Raw genomic sequence first — 17500 nt, forward strand, 5'->3', positions numbered from 1 at the left:
TTTGAAGCAGTTTTACCTGAGGATGACAGAGGTTTTTCTGACGCTGAGTCAGTTTTGTCTGAAGATGACAGATGTTTTTCTGAGTCTGACACCTGAGTCTGTTTTTTCTGATGCTGAGGCAGTTTTGTCTGAAGATGACAGAGGTTTTTCTGACGCTGAGGCAGTTTTGTCTGAAGTTGACAGATATTTTTCTGAGTCTGACACATGAGTCTGAGGATGTCCTAAAATGAACACCGTACCGGCAGAGGTTTCGTTTTCCGGACATTTTGATGATATGCCGGTCAAATATCCTATTATCCCTTCTTAATAAGTCAAATTTAGGAAAACTGGAGACAGGCTATGTAACTTATAGAATGCGACATGTTCATTAGCCCAACTTAAACATGCCTAACAAGATCTAGCCAGTATCTTTTCATGGACAGCAAGAGTCCGCTTCATTCGTTGTTTTAAAAAGGCTACGTTGTTTGTTGCTGCTACCCACATTATCTCCAGTGGTGACTGTTTAACTTACACAGATGCGCACACACAAGAATGAGCGCTAACACCACTACCCCCTAATGCTATGCCTCTTTATTTGATAACAATAAATTAAGAAATGTTTCCTATTCTGGGAAATGTTTAGTTTTTTTTTTCTTTCGGCCGCGGTTCAATGATGCCGTTTTATTGTGCCAGAAATTATCCGCGCACCAGTAATCGCCTCGTCGAGGAGGCCCTAACCCTGCAGATCATAGACAGAGAACGCATAGGCCTACTGCTTTGGGTAAAGAACACTTTGCATGTCCAGTGTACACGGAGAATGACAGTGTCTTGGAGCGGCCGCACCCCCCGCTACTCCACTTCCAATGTCACTGATTCTGACAGATAGGCCTACGCCCGACACTTCTGCTTTTTATCTGGTGGTGGTGGAGTTGACCGGACATATGAGGCTTCAGACGTTACCAATTTATCATCATCCATCGCGTCTGGCCTCTGAAAAAACTTTTAAGGCTCTGCCTGGGCCTGGCCATGTTTGAACCGCCTCACTCATTTGTTAACATAGACGTTTTAAGCGTGCGCTTCCTATTTGAAATGCAGCAGGCTATGCGTGTTGTTTAATAGCTTACTTTTCAAACGGTAGGCCTAGAGCCTGTTCATTTAAAAACATAGCCAGAGGACGTATAATATAGGTTTACCTATTAAGGCTTATTCTCAAATTCAGATTGCGTTAGGGGAAGGGATTATTAGCCAATTTCAATCGGACAATTTGACCGGAGAGATTTAATTTTGTCGGACATTTAATTTTTTTTTCGGCCAATGTCCGGTAATTACCGGACAACGGAAACCCTGGTTTGGATATAGGCTGCACTATACATTACCTCGTGTACACGTTTGGATATAGATTGCAGTATACATTACCTTGTGTACACACGTTTGGATATAGGCTATACATTACCTCGTGTACACACGTTTGGATATAGATTGCAGTATACATTACCTTGTGCACATGTTTGGATATAGGCTGCACTATACATTACCTCGTGCACACATTTGGATATAGGCGTCAGTATACATTACCTCATGCACACACGTTTTGGATATAGGCTGCACTATACATTACCTCATGCACACGTTTCGATATAGGCTGCACTATACATTACCTCATGCACATGTTTGGATATAGCTTGCACTATACATTACCTCGTGTACACGTTTGGATATAGATTGCAGTATACATTAGCTCGTGTACACACGTTAAGATATAGGCTATACATTACCTCGTGTACACACATTTGGATATAGGCTGCACTATACATTACCTCATGCACACGTTTGGATATAGGCTGCACTATACATTACCTCGTGTACACGTTTGGATATAGGCTGCACTACACATTACCTCGTGCACACGTTTGGATATAGGCTGCACTATACATTACCTCGTGTACACGTTTGGATATAGGCTGCACTATACATTACCTGGTGCACACGTTTGGATATAGGCTGCACTATACATTACCTGGTGCACACGTTTGGATATAGGCTGCACTATACATTACCTTTTGTAAACACGTTTGGATATAGGCTGCACTATACATTACCTTGTGTACACACGTTTGGATATAGGCTGCACTATACATTACCTCGTGAGATTCACTGCACAGTGCTTCCTGTCAGTTTCCTTTAGCTGAGGCCCTTGCTTATCTCACATCAGGAAATATGTTTGAAGGACTCTTGATGTGTACATACTACGTACACAAACAGAGATCACCTCAGAGAGGCACTGTTGACTGGACAGACTCACTATTTTGTGGGCTGTGTGGATGTTTTATGTCAAAGGCCCTAGTTACTCATACCCAATGGCCTTAGTTACTCATACCCAACACTACTCTCTCCCTATGGCCCTGATACCCAACACTACTCTCTCCCTAGTTACTGATACCCAACACTACTCTCTCCCTATGGCCCTGATACCCAACACTACTCTCTCCCTATGGCCCTGATACCCAACACTACTCTCTCCCTAGTTAATGATACCTAACACTACTCTCTCCCTATGGCCCTAGTTACTCATACCCAACACTACTCTCTCCCTATGGCCCTAGTTACTGATACCCAACACTACTCTCTCCCTATGGCCCTGATACCCAACACTACTCTCTCCCTATGGCCCTAGTTACTCATACCCAACACTACTCTCTCCCTAGTTACTGATACCCAACACTACTCTCTCTCTATGTCCCTGATACCCAACACTACTCTCTCCCTATGGCCCTAGTTACTCATACCCAACACTACTCTCTCCCTATGGCCCTGATACCCAACACTACTCTCTCCATATGGCCCTGATACCCAACACTACTCTCTCCCTATGGCCCCTAGTTACTGATACCCAACACTACTCTCTCCCTAGTTACTGATACCCAACACTACTCTCTCCCTATGGCCCTGATACCCAACACTACTCTCTCCCTATGGCCCTGATACCCAACACTACTCTCTCCCTAGTTACTGATGTCCAACACTACTCCCTCCCTATGAGATGCACTGCAGTGATGTGATGTAGATTGACGACTAACGCAGTAATATCCTCGGCCACAAATGTCAGAGCACTTACGTTCAGGGACCGACACAGGGCAACAGACACAGGACAACAGACACAGGGCAACAGACACAGGGCAACAGACACAGGGCAACAGATACAGGGCCAGACACAGGGCAACAGACACAGGACAACAGACACAGGGCCAGACACAGGGCAACAATGAATATCATCATGAAGTGATCACGACTGCTTTGATGTGTGTGTGTGTGTGTGTGTGTGTGTGTGTGTGTGTGTGTGTGTGTGTGGAGGAAGTCCTTTGATCCTGCGGGGTGTCCGGCCCTCTTCTCTGACCACTGGCTTTGTCTGTTTGTCTGTCTGTCTGTCTGTCTGTCTGCCTTCCTGTCTGTCTGTCTGTCTGTCTGTCTGTCTGTTTGGTTTTTGCTCAAAGGTCTTTTAATACGGACGTTTGTTTCCTAATGAACTGTGAAGATGTTGTGCTACAACCCCCCCCCCCCACACACACAAGAAAATCAGAAATATGTACTGTAACAGAAGACAACAGCAATGAAGGAGTGACATGCAGGCTGGTGACAACTCACATGAACAGAAAGACAGGCAAGTAGACAGGCTAGAAATCAGGCAGGCGTACCGATACGTAAACCAGTAGACTACAAAACAGACAGGCAGGCGTACCGATACGTAAACCAGTAGACTACAAAACAGACAAACAGGCAGACAGGCAGGCAAAAGGAGGAACAGGCAGACAGGAGGCTAATCCCTTTTACTGCTTGAGGAGTGGAGCTTGCAGTGCGAGTGACAAACTGCATGGGATAAATGTCCAGTATGTCCACTATGTCCAGCAGCTCAACTGTGGTTGGTGACTGGGATGTTCCCAGGAGTCTCCCACACATTAGCGTTTTGTTCCAAGTGTTACAGTGCCAGACGATCCCAGACCCAAATCAATGTGCAGGTTCTGTGGGTTACAGACCCAAATCAGTTAAGGTCCCACTGCAGGTTCTGTGGGTTACAGACCCAAATCAGTTAAGGTCCCACTGCAGGTTCTGTGGGTTACAGACCCAAATCAGTTAAGGCCCCACTGCAGGTTCTGTGGCACTACGAGGTTCATTTGCATTCAATTTTTGTCTCCTTCATGAGCAGTTCCAACAGTGTCTCAGTTCCAGTTCTATGTTTCCAACAACAGTAGTGTCATCCCCTGGAAATACCCCCCCCCCCCTAAACACACACACACACACACACACTCTCTGGTCCTGTCCTTGGCTCATGCTTGCTGTAGTGGATACTGAAGGGTAATCCTCTCCTCAGGGGTGAAGTATGTCCCCTGCAGGCCACCGTACCCAGAGCGCCCTCTCATGTCTGCCAGCACTCGCTGGATCTGCTCGTGTGTAAATGAGGCTGCGAGCTCCACGCAGTCAGCTCTGATAAACAGACGCTAATGTGATTAGGAAGCAGGCGATCGGCGAGGGAGAATGATTAAGAAAAAATGACCTGCTTGTTTTTCTTCCATTTCATTAGAGAGTTCTCGAGAAGAGGACAACATAACCATGAAGCTTTATGCAGTATATACAGTTGTGCTCATAAGTTTTACATAACCCGTACATACACATGCTAAAGTTTACTACAAAGAGGAATGGAAAAACATCTTTTGGAAATTGATCTTAATGCTTTAATAAAAAAAAATATTAGGGTATTCTCAAAAAGTCCATTAGTGGTACAGTGAGATAACAACACTGCTTGCTGTACCACATCGTCCCCTTAGTCATTTGATTTATCAGCGTTTGAGTACCCGTAGGTACTAGTTTTGACACACGCACACACACACACACCTTGTCACTCTTAACTGTGTTGTCCTGGCAGAGTGGCGTGACCTTGATGCAGAAGCCAGAGGTCGTCTGCAGCCTTGTGTGCATCCTGTTTGTTAGTGACCATATCACATACCTGCAATGCAACTGCCGTCTCTCACAGCTAGGGCCCCGTAACGATAGGATAACAAGACTCATGTGTGAAAAGACTTCATTTTAGTGTAGGGCACATCAAAGCACTGTTTATGTATTTACAATATGCGACTACAGCCCGAATGAATGGGTGTGCCAATATTATGGGCAATATTAGCTATTTGTCAATCTATCGGTATCAGCGTTAAAAATGGCCAATAATTATTCGTAAATTAAGTGAAGGACGGCCAAATAGTGATCCTTCATCTACTGTAAATGTCCAGTATTGTCTTTCCAGCTTAGCGTTATGTCCAACAGGAAAATAATGTTCGCATTTGGTTGAGTGGGGGAGGCTAACTTGATTGTTGGGTATTTGTGGCCTAGGTAGAGTGTCCTCCTTGTTGGGTGTTTGTCTGGCTTTTTGACTCATCGCAAAATAGCTATGATTTTCACCGGGCCGCTGTCAGAGTTGAACATGGTTGGATTTCGGCCGTGGAATGTGCAAGAGCGGCAGAGCAGCATATTGATGTGGCATGATGGCAATATAAAATAAACACAGTTTACAATGCTATTAGATGATGATAACCTATGATTAAATGTACCGTACTGTAATGGATTAATATTCAACTAAGGTAGACTGCTGTTGTTCACATCACTAAGCTATTTACGGTTACTGACATACTCCGAGTCTCTGGTCCTCTGAAGAAAACGTTTGGGGAGCACTGCATTAGCCAAATTCGTGACATGTGGTCTAGTGTAGTGACTGTGATCAATCTTTGATGCATCCTGCTGCTTCCTGCTGGCTGCTGCAAGATGATTGGTCTATAATGCAGCACAATATGGATAAACTACATCTTGTGCAAGTTCAACCATATGAAACTAGCAATACGGAACTATAGGCAATTGTAAAATGACATAAGCTTCATTTGAACTGGCTTAAGAATGGTAGGCTGTTTAGAGGTGGATAAGTGCAATTTAGAGGTGCGTAAACGCTATTTCCGAAATTGCATTTAGCCTTCACTACAGCCCTGACAATAATCAAATCAATATTTGACAGTACTCTAATATGTGCATACTCTTGTTAAAATAAATACATTTACAAAGTAATTTGGCAAGCAAACACTTTTTATCTAAAGTACAGTACAGTTCAGTGTGTACATTTTCATACACAAATGTCATTCCACAGATATTGAATGCATTGCACCTTTCTTGCTGAGCTTCAGGAGCACATGCAAACATGGAAAAAGAAATACAAATATAGAAATAAATAATAAAATGCAGTTTCTGTGATTTATGTGATGCATCATGGGTAATATTTATTCTTGTGGTTCAGTTCCAGTGGACAGTGACCCCTGTGGACAGCCGCCGTGTTACGAGGAGGCCGTTCTGATGGAAGACCCTCCGCCTCCTTACAACGAAGTCCTGGCCGAACCTCCGCGTGAGCCTCCCCCGATCCTGCGCGCCCCCCGAGACAGCAGCAGCAGCAGCAGTGGCGGCAGCGTGGTCGGCGGGACACTGAAAGCCCCGCCACGCGCCCCCAGAGTCCCCCAGGAGCCGGACATCAGCAAGGCCAACCCTGAGTCCGTGGGCCTGGTGCTGCCGCTGTCGCTCCGCGGTCAGCACGGTCATCACGGCTGCTCCACGCTCATCAGGCTGCCCGCCGCGCCGCGCCGATGGGACTCGCTGGGCCGTCTGCCCGCTGGGCTGGGTCTGGAGCGCCGCAGCTTCCCCCTGGAGCCCCGCGTGTCCTTCATCGCCACCATGCCGCGCGACGGCCGGACGCTCGGACTCGGACTCGGACACGGCGGCGGAGGCGGGGGCCCGGGGCTCGGCCTGCAGCTGCTCAGGGAGCTAGAGGAGGACTGCGGGCTGCCCACCGCCCACCCCCTGCTGGGACGCAGCACGGCGGTCTGAGGACTCCCTGCCCCCCCCCCCCCCACGCGCGCGTGTGTGTGTGTGTGTGTGTGTGTGAATGGGTTGGTCAGCGACGTGTGGTCATCTCACCTCATCTCCTGCTTCTGCAGAGAAGCTGGTGCTCTTCTGTGTTTCAGGTTCGGCTTTTTGGAAAATTAAGAGATTATTTTTGTTTGTGTTGCTCACGGCTCAAATGATTAAGGAGGGCTGCAGTGGATAATGCTGACTGGGGAGAACATTTGTGCAGCACGTCTCCCTCCCTCCCTCTGTCTCTCTCTCTCTCTCTCTCTCTCTCTCTCTCTTTCTTATTCTGTCTCTGTAGCCCATCCACTGGAATTAGAGAGCTGCGGATCTGGAACTATAATGTGAATCGCTGTTGCCATGACGTCCAGGATCCTCCTGTGGAAGCTTGTATGCTCTTGGGTGCCATGACGTCCAGGAGCCTCCTGTGGAAGCGTGTATGCTCTTGGGTGCCATGGCGTGCTCCCTGCACCTCCTCAAGACTGTTCGCACGAGAGCAGGAGCCAACATTACTCTTCTGCTCCGTCGCTACTGTACAAACGGGACCACAGTTCTAGTCAGAGACTAACTGAGAAAGACCGTTTCTGTTGTATTTGTATTTTAATCGATCTTGGTCAACAACACGAGCGCAGATGACTTTAGATGGGCTTTGGGATAAAGAATGAGCCGAAGACCATAGCAACAACTTTTTGTATTCTTCCCCAAACCTATTTTCACTGAACAACATTTATTTTTGACAATTAGCAATCCCTAATTGAAACAAGACTGGACACCTACTTGAGAAATTAGAAATTTTGAACTGTGGTGCATAGTTGAGAAGAGTCCCTTGGTCTTATTGCTTGTTTTGATGATTTAATTTCCTGTGTAATGTGGGTTGCTGTAGCTGTAGCTAAGTGAAAGTTACCTATCCACTTGTCTGTCTCCTGATAGTGCCACGATTGGTAGACTTTGAGTTTTAAACTGCTTGTTTACAGAAGCAAATGATTTTTGGGCTTGTTGAACTCTACTCTGGAGTCATGTTTATCCTTTTTTTTATTCCTCATCGTTTGAAAGCGCAAGGACCGATACAGGAGTCTTCCGTGACACTCCTCGTTGCTAGTCGTCGTACGTAACGTAGCCATGTCACGTCACATCACAGCAGCTGGTTGTGTTTGCCTGGAGCGGCTCATGGCCTTGAAATAGAGTGATTTCCATCAAAGGACTCCATTCGTTTCTTTGTTGCCTTCTTCTGTCGCTGGGTTTTTTTTTTTTTTCCTTTTCACCCACGTTGTTGGGAGGAACCGAGGTAACCCCTGCCACTTCCCCACACCCACAGGCTGTCGTCATCTCAAAACATCTTGACATGCGAAACGCCGCGCTCTGCTTCCTGCTTTCTCTGTGGCTTTCAGACTGGATGATCTCCACTTGTGATTAGGACGGCCACACCATACACCAGGAAAGGCAATTAGCGAGCGCGGCATTAGCATAAAACCACCAGTTCATACCGCCTAGCCAAACGCTTATAGTCTCTCAGACCAATTAACTCTGCCTATTTAGCAGCTGGAGAGAAAAACAACACTAGAAATGCATAAACATGAGCCATCAGATCGTTTTAAGATGAACGGTGTTATTTTGTGATAGATAGCCTACAGTACAACTTAATATGACTAACGACTTACCGTGAATTAATCATTGAATTCCACATGCAGAACAGTGTTAGTGCACTCTTACTGCAAACATGGCTGATTTATTAGGATGGTTTTTAGATCTGAGGTCAACAGAATGGTCAACGAAATGAGAGAAAATAAGTTATCTTATTTAATGTTCCCCTACAACAAAAAATGTTGTGAAATGCTATCAAGCTATTTCAGGCTTGAGCCTTGTCCCATTGAAAGCCTGTTTTCAGTTGACTAAAACTGGTAGAAATTATGACAATGGTGGAAAAAAATCTACAAATTCCACTACGAACTCACTACTAAGTGTCTTCGAGTTATAGAAGGCCTTTAGGCAAGTCCCTTTCCATTTCAGCTTATGACAAGGCAAAGAACGTGGTGTTAACTGAATGTCTCTTTTTTTTATGCTAACATTCACACCCTTCTGGAACATAGGTCTGACTTCTACTTCATTAGACAAATTTTATTGTCAATAAACAAGCCAGACCCTTTTTGAGGTGAGGACAATTGTACACAGCTTGTGTATGGTTTTGTGAATTAAGCTAGGTTAGCTGCCAGTGTGTTAAAATGAGACCTATTTTTTCAGACTTTGTAGGTGGCAACTTACAGTATAGGGTAATCGTAAGCACCTTAATGCTAACCCAACAAGATGATATTTTTTATAACGGAAACAGTTGAATCGAGACAATCAGTTAAAGGCTGTCACTTATTGTGTGGTTCATCAAATTTGAAGTCAGTTTAAGAGGATGAGAGGTATCTTCAGAATTGTTTTAGCCGCAGATGAATGTCTGTTTAATATGCGAGGGGTGTTGTGGATGAAAAACAGAATTAAAAACCCTCAACACAGTATGTGGTCTGTGGCCAATCAGAGTCCATGCTTTGCCACCTCCCATCACTACAGTTTTTATTAATGTACATTTATTATATCTGTATACCTCTTTGAATTCAAAGCACCATTTGAGTGTCTGTGTGAGTGTGTGAGATGTGAAACTCTGTGCTAAGCTCAATCTTCTTAGTCTTTGCCTGCTTCTCCGACTCAATATCCATCTTTGCGTTTTTTCCATCACACGAGAGATGAGAGACCGAGGTGCAAACAGCCTCCTCTCTCTCTCTCACACACACACACACACACACTTCCCTCTCTCCATATCTCGGTCTCTTTCTTTGCCTTGCTGTGCCAGTACATGTGTTGCTAGGAGACAGACCAGGAGGAGACCTCTGTGTCTGTTTACATAAAATGAGAAAGAGAGAGAGAAAGAGAGTGACAGAGAGTGAGTAAGAGAGAAAGAGTGAGTGTATGAGAGAGTGAGAGATAAAGAGAGTTAGTGAGAGAGAAAAAGAGAGTGAAAAAGAGAGAAAGTGAGTGAGAGAGAGAGAATGTGAGTGAGAGAGAGAGAAAGTGAGTGAGAGAGAGAAAGAGAAAGTGAGTGAGAGAGAGAGAAAGTGAGTGAGAGAGATAAAGAGAGTGAGAGATAAAGAGAGTTAGTGAGAGAGAGAAAAAGTGAGTGAGAGAGAGAAAGTGAGTGAGAGAGTGAAAAGAGAAAGTGAGTGAGAGAGAGAGAAAGGAGTGTGAGAGAGAGAGAGAAAGGAGTGAGAGAGAGAGAAAGGAGAGAGAGAGAGAGAAAGGAGTGAGAGAGAGAGAGAAAGGAGAGAGAGAGAGAGAAAGGAGTTAGAGAGAGAGAGGAGTGAGAGAGAGAAAGGAGAGAGAGAGAAAGGAGTGAGAGAGAGAGAGGAGTGAGAGAGAGAAAGGAGAGAGAGAGAGAGAAAGGAGAGAGAGAGAGAGAAAGGAGTTAGAGAGAGAGAGGAGTGAGAGAGAGAAAGGAGAGAGAGAGAGAGAAAGGAGTGAGAGAGAGAGAAAGGAGAGAGAGAGAGAGAAAGGAGTGAGAGAGAGAGAAAGGAGAGAGAGAGAGAGAAAGGAGTGAGAGAGAGAAAGGAGTGTGAGAGAGAAAGGAGTTAGAGAGAGAGAGGAGTGAGAGAGAGAGAAAGGAGAGAGAGAGAGGAGTGGAGGAGGGTATCCACCCATCCCATGTCTCTTCTGCCATAGGAGCACACTCACTAACACCCACAGGTGTCTTACCCGTGCTCTACCACCCCACATAGGCCCTCTACCACCCCACATGTGCGCAGGTGTCTTACCCATGCTCTACCACCCCACATGGGCACAGGTGTCTTACCCGTGCTCTACCACCCCACATGGGCACAGGTGTCTTACCCGTGCTCTACCACCCCACATAGGCCCTCTTCATTTGCGCTGGCGTGTGTTGCTGATATGGGCAGCGTGTTATGATGCCGTGCTGATGGCGTTGTGGGAAAGCACAGAGAATCACAGGCTGCAAATTGACCATCTGGTGTTTATGAATGACGATGAACAACACTGACGAGAAATATCTCTTACTTTGTTATGAACAACACTGACGAGAAACATCTCTTACTTTGTTATGAACAACACTGACGAGAAATATCTCTTGACAGACAGAAGGCCGGGTTAGGGTTTGGACGCACTGTTAATTATTATTCCACAGGATTTTACTTGACACGTTACTTGACACGTTCATTCAGACATCACGATTAAAGAAGCATGAGGAACAAGATGGCTGACGTGTCTGAAGTTTAAGTGAAGGAGATTTAGATCATCCCGTTTGGACATCTCCATCGCAGTGTGCATTCAGCCCACGGAACAGATGATAGGTGCTACTTAAGTTTTCACCAAATAGATTTCTACATTTGGGTTAAATAATTAATGACTATTTGACGCAGGGGCTAGCTTGGACTATTTCTCTTTTTCACAAGAAGACCAGACATCATCTACCATTACTCACACACCCCTTCTCCAAAGCAAGTGGCAGAGCAGGGAACACACACACACACACACTGGTTTATCAGCACAGAGGGAACAGCAGAATCCGGACTGAAACCAGTTCTGACTCGAATCCTAACCAGAGCCACACTGGATTTGGCGCTAAATCAGAGACATCTCTTTCACACTCAAACCTGTGTTTATATATGTGTGTGTGTGTGTGTGTTTAGATGACTGCGTTGACCTGGGTTATTTGACATGGTCACTAGGTTAATGTTTGTTAGTCACTCATCAATACTGTTCACTTGAATGTTTGTTGATTGTGGACTTCCATGTAGCATGCCATCAGCACGTACTGTAAGTGAGTGTGTGGGTATGTGTGTTTACGTGTGTGGGTGCGCGTGTTTATGGGCGTGTGTGGGTGCGCGTGTTTATGTGTGTGGGGTGCGTGTGTTTATGGGCGTGTGTGTTTATGTGTGTGTGGGTGCGTGTGTTTATGGGTGTGTGTGTGTTTATGGGTGTGCGGGTGCATCTTTTTATGTGTGTGTGTGTGTAAGGGAAGTAATGATGATTCCTGGTGCATTCTCCTTCACTGCTGCTACTTGTGTCAGTTCTTTAGTTGTCTACGCTGTTTGTCATTTAGAGATAATCATAATCTGTACAATACCCACAGGAAGTTTCCATTTTTCTCCAAAATAAATCTTTTGAAATAAATTCAGGAGCTCAACGAGAATGGCTGCACTCTTCTTTCTCTCTCGGCCTCTCTGATGGACAGTGGAGGGCTCTGAGACAGACCGATACTTTCCTGAGTTCCCTGAAGGACTTTTGGAAGCTGGTTTGTGTCATGCTTCTGGACAGAACAACAAATAAATTTGGAATTTTTCAAAGTCTTTTATTAACATACATAAGCACATAGCATGTCACAAAAATCTTGTGCTTGTTTCAAAAAACAGTGTGTGAGAAGCAGACCGAAAACAGGGAAAGAGATAATTTAGAAAATTATATATTTATATATATATATTTTCCCAAAAGAAAAAAAAATGCCTAGCCTTGCATCTGGGAGAGAGAGAGAGTAGGGGAGTTGTAGTATTTGTTGTGTTCGTATAATACAGTATAGCAGGAACACTAGTCGTAGGAGTGGAGGTGATAATAGTCTCCTAGTAGTAGTGTGGAGTAAGGGTGTGGGGGGGGGGGGCATAATAATCACTACCGGGTAGCCTGGGGGGGGTGGGGGAGCACACTGGAAGTTGGGAGGGTGTCGGTCGGTGTTGGTTATTGTTAAAGATGCGAGGGACCCTATTCCTTCCCCAGAGCCCAAAGGGGAAACTCTGTCTCTTGGTACAGAAACTTCTGGAAAGGCCAGAACTCAGTCAGTTTAGCAGAGTAGTTACGTGTAGCATCGGCATTAGTTCAATCCCAGCTCTATGTACAGGGACAACACTACTTAGCTCAGGGTTTTATTGCTCTCATGTCTTTTCCCATCCATGTGGTTAAAATGCAGTGATGTTTAACAGGGTATACTGAATCACTTGAAGCGTATCGTATAGTACACAAAACAAAGAGACAAAAACAAGTCAATCAAAGCAAGCTAGGAAGACAGAAGACAGTCTAAGCCTTAATAGAGTATTTGCTTGAGAATTTATAAAACTCAAAACACACCATGGTAATAATGAAAACATATAGTGCACATGTGCAAGAGAGTACATGTCAGAAGTGTACTGCAATTTGGTCTAAGGATTAAGGGCAGATAGTATTCATGAAGCTTTGAAGCTAAGGATGGATGGGCTACTTCCTGCAGTACGTATGGTAAGACTTTAACACAAATGCGATAATATATGTAGGCGTTATGCCATTCTAGATATTTAAGTATATGGGACTCAAATGTATCGGAACTATATTTGAGTACAGAGGGTTGTGATTGGCAGTGATTTGGCAATGAATAAACTGAAAAAATCAACTGGCTAGGAATAGACCAGACTTTTAGTGTGACGCTAATTAAGAGATGGGCCACTCTTCTCTAGATCTCCACGCACACACACACACACACACACACACACACTCTGTCCTCCCTCCAGCCATGAGGGGTACAATTACTGCTCATTTCAGTTCAGGACTTGCCAGAACTTTGAGATGGATTTAGAGAAAAATAAACAACAAAAAAACGTTCCAAGTGTGTATTCCCAAACATTCCCAATGTGTATCCCCAAACTCTCACTCGACTGCGGACCTGTGAGTAAGGGCTGGACTGACTTGCTGGAGTGACGAGGCCTCTAGGACTACTACTGCCTCCATCTTTAATAGCAGACTCGGGCACAAATGGGCATCTCTGAATGGCTCCTCCTACGCTAGCGGTTACGCTAGCTACGCTAGTTCTTCACGCTATGATTAAAAATTGCCTTTCACTTGCAGCGGTTAGGAGATGTTTTTTTTAACCACCGCACCAGTCTCTCAGCCTACAGTTTTAATATGGCTGCGTCCCGTTTTCCACAGTGAGAGCTACTGTAAGCGTGAAGCTTACGCAGTGACAGTGATAGACAGTATGGATGGTGTGCGTCACTCAGACCCTTTCAAATCCCTAGTCTGGTCAACTCCACTATACAGTAGTACGCATGGCGGAGGCCTCTCTGCACGCCAACACTTGTGGGGTTTCCCTGACAACTACTTCCTGTTGCCACTGGACTCGATGGCGAATGGACTCGTGAGGACTGGGCTACTGCAAGGACTCATGTGGAGGCTCCGATGCTGTTGCTGTTGTCATTAGCGTGAGGGCCACCACAGCATGTGGCTACAGGGTGCGAAACGCTGCTTTTATGGACGCTATTTATGCTTCTCTCTCAAGCACGGCTCGTTTGCCACGACGCCACTGGGTCCTGTTGAGTTTCATTGTAAAGCACCTGCTGCCTTGTTCTACCTGCTGATTAAATGTGTTATGGCTGAACGCTATTCCGTAGTGGGAGGATTGGAGGAGATCGAATGAGGGAAGAGGAAACCAAACAAGACAATGGCCAAATCCCTTACAGGAGGTTTCCAATGTAGTTTGTACAGGTATGTCACAAACACACAAGCCCTACCAGCAACACACACACACACATACACAACCACACACTCACACTCATACGCACAAAGAGACACACAAGAACAAATTTTAATTTCAGACGTAAGCAACCATTCCAAACGAGTGCTGTAGAAACATCAGTTATTGCCTAAATTAGTTTACATATCCACACCACACTCTCTACTAAATGGCTCCCCAGACAGACAGCTGGCTCTGGACCAGACATGGCCGAACAAGCCCAATGTGGATGTTGAACAAGCCCAATGTGGATGTTGAACAAGCCCAATGTGGATGTTGAAAAAGCCCAATGTGGATGTTGAACAAGCCCAATGTGGATGTTGAATGGATCTCAACTGGGTCAGCACCAGATGAGTTGCGATCTGGTGAATACTCATAGATGACGTTGCTGGATTGCACTGCATGGCAACTTAGCGGAAACAAAACAGCTGTCAAAACCCAGCAACCAATCACAACAACATTTTAGCATTGTCAGTTATTTAGCGATAACTACTGCTATAATATCAAAATATCAAACAAACACAGGCTTTGACAGCTGTTGTTTACACTGAGTTGCCTCACAAACAATGCAAGCGCACAACGCCACTGGTTCTTCAACAACCAGACAAACCCGGCCCAGGTCCCAGATGTGGGCCACATGCGGACCAGACTCAGTTGTCGTCTGGGCTTGGTTAGCACGCTTGCTAGGTAGTTTATAGGCTCCACTCAGGTCCTCTCCGCGCGGTCTAGAGGGGACACTGCACTCGGCCGAGTGGAATCACATCACACGATATTGCAAAGTTGGCACAAACACAAATACAAAATATTTTATATAATTTCGTTTGTCAAAACTAACGGGATGACTACTCAGAGCGTTACAGCTGGACAGCGCTGTCTGATAATGCACTGTCCGTCCTCACCATAAAAAACAAACAAACAAATAACCATCTTAAAAACAAAAATAAAATCAGAGGCTGGCTGCCTCGTCCAACACTAAAGCTTGGATGTCTTCTCCTTTATAACGCTTCATAATCTAAGGTAGGCACCTCGGCCTTCTCCGTCCAGACGGGTGGTCACAGGACTGGCAGACGGTCATTTTGCACAGAGAAGACCATTCCACGAGGCCGTGGCTGGGCAGAAGAGGGTTTGCGTGTCTAACACAGGTACTAGGAGAGTGAGATTATGGGTTTGCTACTATGCTGCACTCCTGATTGTAACACGGGGTCTACCATTTCCACACCACACACACTAGTGCTACCCTAAACCAGCACTGAGCGCTACTCTGCATAGCAAAAGAGAGAAATAAATAAGTTACAACACACACGCACAAACTCCCTCTCGGACTCACACACACGCATACACACTCACTCACACACAGAAACACTTGCGGCCACACACAAACACACACACACACACCCCAAGAGCTCCTCAACCCACTGGCATCTTTAACAATACCCTAAATCATTCGTTGGTGGATATTTTTTTCCCTCTGAAATAATAATTCCGTTTTTTAATGTTACTTTTATTGTTTGATGCAAGATGCTTGTATTTAAACTGCCGCGGAGACGTCGTCGTGGAGACGTCGCCGTGAAGACGGCGCCAGGGAGACGCCGCTGGTCCTCCATCTTTAATCATCCCCGTCAGCATCCCAGCACGTCACATCAATCGCTGCAGAGCAAAGACAAGGCGTCGTTTACACACACACACACACACACACACACGTTATTAAAAAAAAAACATTCAGATTTGTGCTTGTGATACTGCTGTGATACTGCAGTGTGCAGAGCTGAAATGTCTGTGTCTGTGAATACCAAATGTAAGTGTGTGAAACTAAAGGCTTATGTAATGCATTATGGCATAGGCTTGTACTTCTCCTAGAGTTAGCAGCCATTTTGGTAGAAGATTCTGGAACATTTACAGCCCAATCCTCTAAAGAATATGATGATATGTGTACATTATTGATCCTCTAAAGAATATGATGATATGTGTACATTATTGATCCTCTATAGGATCGGATGATATGTGTACATTATTGTACATTATTGATCCTCTATAGGATCGGATGATATGTGTACATTATTGATCCTCTAAAGAATATGATGATATGTGTACATTATTGATCCTCTATAGGATCGGATGATATGTGTACATTATTGATCCTTTATAGAATCGGATGATATGTGTACATTATTGATCCTCTATAGGATCGGATGATATGTGTACATTATTGATCCTTTATAGAATCGGATGATATGTGTACATTATTGATCCTCTAAAGAATATGATGATATGTGTACATTATTGATCCTCTATAGGATCGGATGATATGTGTACATTATTGATCCTCTAAAGAATATGATGATATGTGTACATTATTGATCCTCTATAGGATCGGATGATATGTGTACATTATTGATCCTTTATAGTAGGGCTGCACGATATATCTAAAATCTATCGTTATCGCGATATCAACACTTGCGATGGACATACCGCAAAGATTACTTAATTTTCGATAAATTCGATACATTTTCTGTGCCGTGCGCATTCCATACAGTCTATGGTGTATTCACATTCTGAATGTCAACATATTTTACCAAACTGATGCGGTCATGCAGCCCAAGAAGCCCGTCCCCTACCAGTTTAGGTGTGTGGTGTTTTAGGTGTTAAAGCGGGAGCTAAGTCGTGATGGCTGAAAATAGTGAGTCGAGCGAGGTAGGCTACACTTGGGTGAAGAGGAATTAGTGACTAAAAGGAAAAGCACGTCTGTTATATGGGAATATTTTGGTTTTATGAAGGATGCCGTGTTACAAACACAGCGCAAATGCGTCCTTCTCCACCGTGTTAAAATAAACAATTTCTTTCGTTATCGTTATATCAGAAGTTGTCTTTCACTGTCGGTAAGGCTTGTATTTCATGATTTGCATTTAGCAAAAGCCCCAGACAGCAGCACAGAGGTAATCAGGATTCGTTATTTGTAAAAGTTGTTTAACCTACTTCTGGACTGTGCGATTGCAGCCCAATTACTTTCACTTTCCGCTGCCCTCGTAGTCGGCATGCCGGTAGCCTAATAACGTGGGATGCGCAGCGTAC

At 44.8% G+C, this 17500-nt stretch overlaps 2 protein-coding genes across 6 annotated transcripts in view; one reads left to right on the forward strand and one right to left on the reverse strand.

Annotated features, from left to right (window-relative positions):
- The window catches only part of prr7 (proline rich 7 (synaptic)), a 13769-nt gene extending 6881 nt beyond the window's left edge, over positions 1–6888 (forward strand). The window contains exon 2 of the mRNA XM_076274280.1: positions 6308–6888. Coding sequence (XP_076130395.1) covers positions 6308–6888 — 581 coding nt within the window. The remainder of the gene's footprint in view (positions 1–6307) is intronic.
- Positions 6889–12551: 5663 nt separating this feature from the next.
- dbn1 (drebrin 1) overlaps positions 12552–17500 on the reverse strand; it is a 122771-nt gene continuing 117822 nt past the window's right edge. For all 5 annotated transcript variants that reach the window (XM_076274441.1, XM_076274442.1, XM_076274439.1 and 2 more), the window contains one exon: positions 12552–16078. In XM_076274441.1, coding sequence (XP_076130556.1) covers positions 16038–16078 — 41 coding nt within the window. In that variant the 3' untranslated portion in view covers positions 12552–16037. The remainder of the gene's footprint in view (positions 16079–17500) is intronic.

Source organism: Alosa pseudoharengus, unplaced genomic scaffold (assembly GCF_046254945.1).
Source record: "Alosa pseudoharengus isolate Yale_2024_CS ecotype anadromous, Long Island Sound unplaced genomic scaffold, YU_APseudo_1.1 YU_APseudo_1.1_scf_8, whole genome shotgun sequence".
NCBI classification, from domain to species: domain Eukaryota; kingdom Metazoa; phylum Chordata; class Actinopteri; order Clupeiformes; family Clupeidae; genus Alosa; species Alosa pseudoharengus.